General features: G+C 34.7%; 1 protein-coding gene and 1 pseudogene across 3 annotated transcripts; one reads left to right on the forward strand and one right to left on the reverse strand.

Moving 5' to 3' along the window:
• Positions 1-301: 301 nt before the first annotated feature.
• Positions 302-2,858, reverse strand: LOC107647469 (protein FAR1-RELATED SEQUENCE 5-like; annotated as a pseudogene).
• Positions 2,859-4,263: 1,405 nt separating this feature from the next.
• On the forward strand, positions 4,264-7,318 carry LOC107605085 (uncharacterized). Of its 3 annotated transcripts, none has more exons than XM_016306827.3 (7): positions 4,264-4,400; positions 4,542-4,620; positions 4,725-4,975; positions 5,402-5,499; positions 5,662-5,979; positions 6,767-6,818; positions 6,957-7,318. In XM_016306827.3, exons 3-7 carry the CDS (start codon positions 4,743-4,745, stop codon positions 7,036-7,038), a joined length of 783 nt encoding a protein of 260 aa, XP_016162313.1. In that variant the 5' UTR covers positions 4,264-4,400; positions 4,542-4,620; positions 4,725-4,742; the 3' UTR covers positions 7,039-7,318. The 3 variants fall into 3 exon arrangements, with proteins under 3 accessions (XP_016162313.1, XP_088347334.1, XP_016162314.1); XM_088491208.1 differs by having other exon boundaries at positions 4,728-4,975; XM_016306828.3 differs by lacking the exon at positions 4,264-4,400 and having other exon boundaries at positions 4,474-4,620; positions 4,728-4,975.
• The last annotated feature ends 1,896 nt before the right edge of the window (positions 7,319-9,214 follow it).

Genomic DNA, 9,214 nt, shown 5'->3' on the forward strand with positions numbered 1-9,214 from the left:
CGGATATATTGTCGCCAAGTGCCAATCGATAGTTTTTGACCCAATAATCCATTTCGACAAAAAAAAACCTACAAATTAAATTAGATGTTAAATAATGACATTATACTTAATTATTTTAGGGAACAAATTCTGACATGTTTGTAGTAGCTAGAGAAAATCAAAGACCTGCTGCATGTATCCCACTTTTAGAGAACATGTGTCAAACTGAGATTTTAGATACATAGATTTCTCATATGTAGAAAAAAAAATTTAACAGTTCATATAGCAATCACACTCCGTCCAAAAAAACAGAAAAAAGCAATCACATCCTTCCCCCACGCATCAAGACTTGGCTTCCGTTCTTGGATTCAGCTTCCTCAAAATATCCATGACCTAGGAAGAGAAACATTGTCACGATAATACCAATAAGGATTCCAACTAAACACACAACACGTATCAGCTAGGCAAGATTTAAGCACTTTTGTTTTCCAGTCAGGTTCATTTTGATCGCCTAATGAGTGCATGTTTTGGCTTTGAGCTGTGCAAACTCTCTGATCACCGTTGCATTTTTGGTCACCACTCTGATGTTCCTCCAACACATCAACATCAACACCTGCTCATGTTACTTCTTTCTTGCACTCCGCCTCGACATTCTTAACTTAATATGGATCAGTAAATACACAATAAACTCGTCATGGGTGCACAATTCATTAGTGGAAAACTTAGATACAATTTTAAATTTTTTTTGACAAAATAAAAATAGTAATCCTTATCAAGTGATTATGTAGGAAGAATATCTCCGCACGGTCTGTGTTGGATATATCAGCACCTTTAGTGGCATCTGTTTCATTAAAGGACCTCATGCTAACTGTACACCTCCGCTTAGTGTGCCCTGTTTTTCTACAAGTAGTACACCTTCTTTTCTTTGACTTTAATTTCTTCGAAGACGGTGCTCCTTTCGTTCTAACAACCACAGGGTCCCTAATGCCGACATCAACCCTCTTCGAAGCACCATCTACAGCTTTAGCATTTCCATTTTCCAGGTCCCTGCAAACGTTTCTAATCCCATTCAATGAAACTCTAAACAACTCTTGTTTCTTGGCACTGACGAAAAGCATCCATTGAGAAGCTGCATGAAGGGCACCATGCCTCAGCAAAAAGCCCCTCTCGGATTCCTCTTCGATGTCATCAACGTACTGTCCGATGTCCTTGGCATCTTGTCTCCATCTTTTAATTATCAAGCGATCGGGAATAGCATACAAATACTCGTGCTTCATAACGAAAAATATGTGCCTACAAGGGTACCCCACTCGTTCCTAGAACCGACAACGGCATTCTAACTTAACCACATTATTCTCGAATAGCATCATAACTCGTCTTCCCGGGTTACCATAGTCTTCTATGATATACAAAATTGTTGTGGAGACCCTCGTTCGACTAACAAAGTTGACAGTGCCCACCCGATCCATCTCTTTTTTAACCTCGTTGAATACAGCTCGGGTATACACTTTCACAGCAGATCTTTCAATGGAATCCAAGCAACTTATGATGACCGGCATGCTATATAATGTATTAAACTGTGCAGAAAGCTCGTTGTTTCGGTACTCCCGAACAAGCAACTCGAGATTCTGAACAAGTTCTAGAATGTTGTGCCTATAAGTGAGGAATTTTTTTACATTAGCGTTGATTCCCTCGCACCTAGATGTCATCCGAAAGCCATCACAAAACTTGTTCCGCAGATATGCGTTGGCCCACATCTCCCGCTTCTCGTACATCTGGGAAGCCCATAACTTGTCACTCAATTCAAAGTCTATCACTGCCTGAGTCCACTCAGCCTCAAAGTCAGCAATTTCCATGTCAGCATATAACCACTTTGCAAACACATTTTGAAACATTTCTTCGTTTGAGTTCGAGGTTACATTTCTTTGTAGATGCCACGCACACAGCCTATGAGTTGCTCGTGGGAAAACTTTCCGCACAGCTGCAATCATTGCATCATCTCCGTCTGTAACAACTACAGACGGTGTCTTGCCACACATTACTTCAACCAGGCTCTCAAGCATCCACATGTAAGAAGGTATGCGCTCATCCAAAACAAGACCAAAGCCAAAGATTGTTGTTTGTTTATGGTTATTCGTGCCAGAGAATATGACTAACGACCTCTTATATTTGTTTTTCTTGTAGGTTGAGTCAAAAGCAAGGACGTCACCAAAATATTGGTAATCAACTTGACTCGCTCCGTCAACCCAGAAGAGGTTCGCCAACATACCATCATCGGTGAGGTTGTACCTTGCCATCGACATCGGATCGGCTGTGGCCTTTCCCTCAAGGTATATGACGGCCGCATTAGTGTCACCGTCCGTAATCTTGTCGCGTTTGCTCTTCTCGATGTAATTGTAAGCATCCTTTTTGGTGAATCCAAGGAGAGAATACCCCCCCAGAAATTCCTGCCATGTACCCCAGTATCTTTGAGGTTGGTAAGCCGTACCGCTGTATCCCATCTATGTGTGCCTTGGCAGAATCTGACATACGGCGAAATCCTGGAATCATATGTACTATTATCCTGGGCGTCAGTGGGTGATTATGTTCCAGGTTCACCTTCCTAACCTTCCAGGTGCAAGATACCCTATCAAGATATACTGACAGCATTGCCTTGCAATTCGTTCGCGTTTCTGGACAATGTGATCTTTTTCTATCCACCCGGTTGTAATGCTTCTGGTCCCTTAAACCGGCCTTGTTGCAAAAGAATCTCCGCCTTATCAAATTCCCCTCCTTATCTTTCCCGTAGTCACCCTTTCGAACCCAAACCCAAGAAATTTTCCAAGTTTTGCGAAGAAATCATAAGCACGTTCCTCGCTCCGAAAGACCTTCTTACATATATCTTCTGCTGTGATTAAATAATTTATTTACAAAAAGCCATTAGTGCTTGAGCTGATTAGAATCGTAGCAATAACACACCAACCAGTAACCGTGGAGGTAGTGATGGTAGCATAGTCAAAGAAATATACCAGGCTCAGCCAAGACACGCGAGTTCCAACAAGCAAGGACAACAAGATTCCCAGAGTTATATAGTACAAGCATTGCAGACACACAATCTTAGCAACAATGAGCCAAGGATCCCATACCACCGCACCATATTAAATATTGATTTTATATAATTATAATAAAGATATTTTATAAAATTAAAATAAATATGCATTAGCTATTAAATACTAATTATAAAATTATAATATAATTATAATAAACATATTTTTTAAAATAAATTTATTTACAGAAATATAAATTGGCTATTAATAACCGGTGCCATTGTCATATATTTATCATATCATATTATTATTATTATTATTATTATTATTATTATTATTATTATTATTATTATTATTATTATTATTATTATTAAAATGATTAAAAGTATTTTCGATTCATAATTGATAATTAGTTAAATAATGTATTAAACATTGATTTTATATAACTATGATAAAGATATTTTCTTAAATTAGTATAATTATGCATTACTACTAAAATGTTAATTATAAGCTCATTGTAACAAAGATATTTTTATAAAATAAACTTAAAGGAGAAAATAGTATATTCAATTTGGCGAAAAAATAGATTCATAAGAAATCGACAACTTACTTTTATTAACTGGGGAGAAAACTCAGTTTCAATATATTAAAGTAGAATCTTTATATGCTTCTCACAAAATTATTTTCCAAATCATTCGCATAAATGCTTTTGACCAATATTTCAAAACAAATCTATAATTTATCACTTAATAATGAATCATCTAGCTTCTTTATCTTTACTCCATCACATATTTCTCTAAAATATCCTCTTAATACTAATTATTAATTTCAATTTGTTGATAATTACATTACAAACACTTATTTTCTTTCCATTTCTCTAACAGTAATAATTTTAAGTATAAACAATATTTATGCAAATGTTTCTATTCTTTTTTTTTTTTTTTTTTTGGACAAGGTATGTCATGTTAGTTCATTTTTTATCCCATTCCAAATTTTTTTTTGCCTTATGTGACCATCATTCCTCAGTCATCACAATTTACAACAAAAAAAAAACTATTTCAATGTTAGCTACTTTAAATCAACTACAAAAGTCCTCTTTGTATTTGGGCTATATAAAACGAAAATACCTCATCCAAAAATTGCATTATTAAATAGCCCACGTCCACAATCATAAACCCAAAAAGCCCAACCATGAATCTAGGTAATAATTAATATAATCACTTTTTAATTATCAGATAAACACCAACTTTAATCTAGCCAAACTGACTGCAAAAACACAGACTTTGTCTCCTGCAAGCACAAACCCCAATGCAGGTGTGGGTCTCTTTGCTCGACATCTTCTACCCCTAGCCTTACGTGCACAATCTTCCATTTGACAAGTGGACTTCTATACATGTAGAATATTCTGCCAATCTACACACTAGCAAAAGCCTTTTTTTTATATAATATCTTTTTTTTTTTTTTAAGCAATCTTCAATTTTGATACTTCGCCGTGGCCCTAGTCTTGGTCTTAACAAACCCTCCCTGTTCCTACAGCAATCGCCGCCGTTCCTCAAGCTTCGCCATCTGTCGTGGAGCTTCACCGCCGTCCGCAAGTTCATTGTCTCTCCTCCCGGTACTGTTTAATTACATTATTGTTGCTGCTGTTGTTGTTTAATTTCGTTAGTTCTTTAGGCGCAAATTAATTACCAATTTCTGATTGTTGTATTGTTTACCTAGAAGCTCGGAAAGAGGGATATGGCGACAGCTGAAGAGAGTGGGAAAGAGGAAGGGGCGAACCTTCTCGGGTCCCCGAGCTTCAGCGAGCTGGGAAATGGCCGTTTCAAGTGCGTAGAGACTGGTCACGAGGTCCTCTCCAAGGACATAGACTTTTACTCTCGCAGCAAAAAGTGCCGTTTGGGTCTCATCGATTTTGCATTGTCCAATCATAAACCACCTCTCAATATGTTCAATCAAGACCCTCTTTGCCGGTAATTAACCCCTTATCTTTCCTACTTTTTTCGATCAACACAATAAATAAACAATAATGCTATGTCTACACCAAATATTACCCGCTAAATCGACCACACTTACAGATTATATGTTGAAATATGAAATACAAATTGAAAATAAATTAAACAATACATATATTTATACACAAATACATACTGACTTATTTTTGGTGTGCATATAGTATTTTTGATAAACAAATAAATCAATAAAACATGAACTGAATATGTAAGGCATAATTTACTATGGAATTTGGGGTTTCTCTTGCCTATGATTGTGTAACTAAAAAAAAAATTGTGATAAATGTTCATATTTTATATTGTGGTATCTGTTTGAGTCTGTTGATTGTTGACAATTTAACGGTAAGTGATAACATAATAGCATAGCTTTTGCCTTTTTTGTTCCAGTTCAAAGGTGATATGTAAGCTAACTGGAGACAAGGTGAATAAGTCAGAGAAACATATCTGGAAGCATATGACTGGGAAGAGGTTCCTCAATAAGTTGGGTTAGTTGTTGTGTCTTTTGTCTCACTCGGTTTTTGGTTTGGATGATATGGAGTGAGATCTAGTGTTTGTGCTAGTGTTTGCGGAATATATGATTTGGGAATGCATATTAGTTTTATAATATGCTACGTTAACTGATGCATTATTAGCTTATATGTAAACAGAACAAGAGGAAGAGCAGAAGTTGGCAGGTCATGGAATGGAAGGCGTGGAATGCTCGGAGGAGCCCCAAAGTGCAGATAGGGGAAAAAAAGATAAGAAGAATAAGAAGAAGAAAAAGAAGGAGAAGAGTAAGGAGAAGGGGGTTGAAGAGATTATATCTGAAGTTAGGGATCCTTCTAATGAGGGCAGCTCCTGCGAAGAGGAAGATTTCTGGATGCCTCCTGTTGGTGAACGTTGGGACAATGACGATGGTGGAGATCGATGGGGCACAGATTCAGAGTTGGAGCAGGAAATTGAAGAGGGAGAAAGAGATATAACTGGTACGTGTACCGGTCAAATGATATTTAGTAACAAAAGAACTTCAACCTTGTTATTCAGTTTGAGGCCTGATGTTGAATTACTACTCATATTGATAATGATAAATAATTCACTTTGGTCAAGAGCACACCCAAAATGCATAAAAGAAGAAAGTAGAAATTGCATGAAAATCTTGATTAGAAACATTGACGATTTGTTGCAAGACATTACAAGGTCCTGTTGGGACACTTGTTAAGGATTTTCATAGTAGAATTTCTAAAGCTTTTTATAAAACATATGCATTGCAAAATATAGCATTTTAGATTTTCAGGAACTTTCTACATTAGACAATTTAAGAAGTGCCCTTAGGGTAAGTGTTAGTTAAACATTATCTACTGTTAGCAATTATTATTATCATGACAAAACTAGAAGGATGATACTAAATCATAACATCTTTTTTCCCTGCTAAAGAGGAATAGCATTCCAATCTCTCATGGCCTTTATAGGAGATAGAGGTTTAGCATCTAATTGTAGCCCATTAAACCTCTTGACCTGAAAATGTTATCGTTAAGGGTGCATACATTGCTCTTGAACCAATTATTCCAGTCATGGTGTATAATTCACAATGCCACAAATTCACCTCTCTACTGCTCCCAAAACAAACAAACCTAGTCAGCAAAAACTGATCTAAGGATAGAGGCATACCCAACACTCAGTTAATTGTTATTGTATTAATCATTCCTTACTATAAATTATAACGAGTGTTGGCATCTCTTAAGTTACTAACTGCGTTGATGAATTTTTTAATAGATGGTTTTCCTGATGATGAGGGATGCAGAGAGTCAGAAGAGTTATCATCAAGGTATTTTGCTTCCCTATGAATTTAAACAAAATAAGATAATTTCCGGTGTTTAGGACAAGTCAGTAACAAACAATAGTTCCAACTTTTCATCTTGTCCCAAGTATATTGTTGATTTCTGATCTGCTTCCCTACCTGTAGGACAAAAAGAATGTCCATAGAAGTTGGACCAAGCAGCTTTGCTTCAAGAAAGAAGAAGAGTAAGAAAAGCCATGAAACATAATATATTTTGGTAAGTTTAGTTTAGTTGGAGAGAAACTAGAGCAAGTTAGAACTTAAACAGCCAAAACCATCTCGTATCAAGATATTTACTTCAGCAGATGCGTGTGGCATTTTCTGAAGTTTATGATTTTGATTTCAAGTAAGCAAGCATTTGTATTATGAGATTGCCATTCTTGTTATGTTATTCCTTTAAATCAGTTATATCAGCTGCAACTATTTTGAGGAGGCTGAATTCTTAATATACTCCTAGTTAATAAACCTTACGTTTTATTTTAAGTTAATTAGCCTTTTCTATTACACTATTGTAGCTATAATCTCTGATGAGATGAAGGGTGATTTTGTTTGATTTTCAAACAAATAAGCTTACAACTTGTTTTCGTAAATCTTCGAAGGGAAAAAAATTGAAAATTTATAATGTTCTGAAATTTTGATTATTTTATAAAATTTGTACAAATATATGAGAGAATTTTTGTTAAGCTACTAGAAGTTTAGTAGTGACTAGTTTGGGTAGTATGCTTTAAAGTCTTTAAATTTTCAAACCTCATTGAAGGCACCCTATTTTGTACATTCATCAAGATTGTACTATATGTAGGGGCAAGGTGATTCTCTCTGGTCTTGTTACAGCAAATGGTGTCTGAATTATTATGGTGAATTACAGATTGTCGTGTTACACGCAATATTCTTAAAGTATACTTACCTTGATATTTAAGTTTATGATATTCGGTAATTTTATAAACTATGACATTGATTTCTCACAAACGTGATACTTGTTTTTTGTGTATAATAATGGCATTGTTCAATGTTGTTGGTTTTATCTTGTTTCCACGTTTGACCAGTTGATTGAACAATAACCAAACACCGCAGATGAAAGAACCATAGTTTGGTGGCGATTACATCAAAGCCTAACAATATGTAAAAGCCAACAGAATCACTTTATTGATGATCTTTCGTGTGGCTATTAATTTTGTCATCTTCTAGCATGTTATTAAAAATTGCAACATGCAAGTCACAGAAAACTTGCTTGCCATCCACTTTTATTACTCCACGTATCGTAAAACTTACACTGCTAAATTGCTAATCTTAAACGAGAAGCAAGAGTTGCCTATGATCGTAATTCGTACTATGGTTTTTAGTTTGCCTTTTTGGGAATTTATTTCCCCAATCTAATTTTAGTTAACAACCTAAAGGCTAACCTCTTAACATAAATTCCTAAGTTGGACCATCATAAAACAAATTATATGGTGAGTATAATAAGAAGCTAAGCAAACTATTCCATGAGATTCAATTCTCAACGAGGTGGGACTTGTACAGCTCCTTGTGCCCACAACTGGACAAAGACTTCCAGCATCTTGTGTAGGATGGTCTAGTAACAAGTCTTAGTCGGGATGTCATATAAAAATTAAATAGGCCAAACTGGTCTAAAAGCTATCTTAAGATATTAGAGTAGTCTCACACGTGTAAAAGTTATCAAGTTTTAAAAACTATTTAAGTTTTTCTTTAGACATTAATAAATTAATAATGAAAATTACAATTGACCATATGAATTGGAAAATAAAATTGAAATGAAGTAAGTAATCATGTGAATCTAATTAAATCAGTGCTGCTGTATGTAAAAGTGAACCCCAAAATTGCGCACCCTCTTTTGCCTTTATTATTATTATTATTATTATTATTATTATTATTCTCAATTTAGTCATCTTCTTCGCTTCCTTTTTAATTGAAATAAAAAATGTAAATTTGAGTGAATTGAAATAAATATACTAAAATAATTTATTAAATTTGTTATACGACCACACAAGAAATTTCTCTATAATTAATTTAATTGCTAACAAATATTTTAAAGAAATTAGTTAAAAATTGTTCAAAATGAAAAAGTTTTCTTGAAAATACTAAATAATTAGAATTTTGATATACTTATAATGTATTTATTTAAAAAATAAAAAATTTATATTAGTACTTAGTAGTAATCTTAAACACTAACTTTAAAGTCACCAAAAAAAAAAAAAAAACACTAACTTTAAGACACTATTAATAAAAATTAAAAACCTTAATTTAATTCAATGACTACTCAAACAAAATTCTCTCAATAGCAGCGGTAGTGCTTGATTGAAAGCTTGGTATAGATTCATTGGATAAGTACAAACATGAACAAATTTGGAAGTGGGAAAATTCATTAC

This window comes from Arachis ipaensis, chromosome B6 (assembly GCF_059453495.1).
Source record: "Arachis ipaensis isolate K30076 ecotype BB chromosome B6, ASM5945349v1, whole genome shotgun sequence".
NCBI lineage: Eukaryota > Viridiplantae > Streptophyta > Magnoliopsida > Fabales > Fabaceae > Arachis > Arachis ipaensis.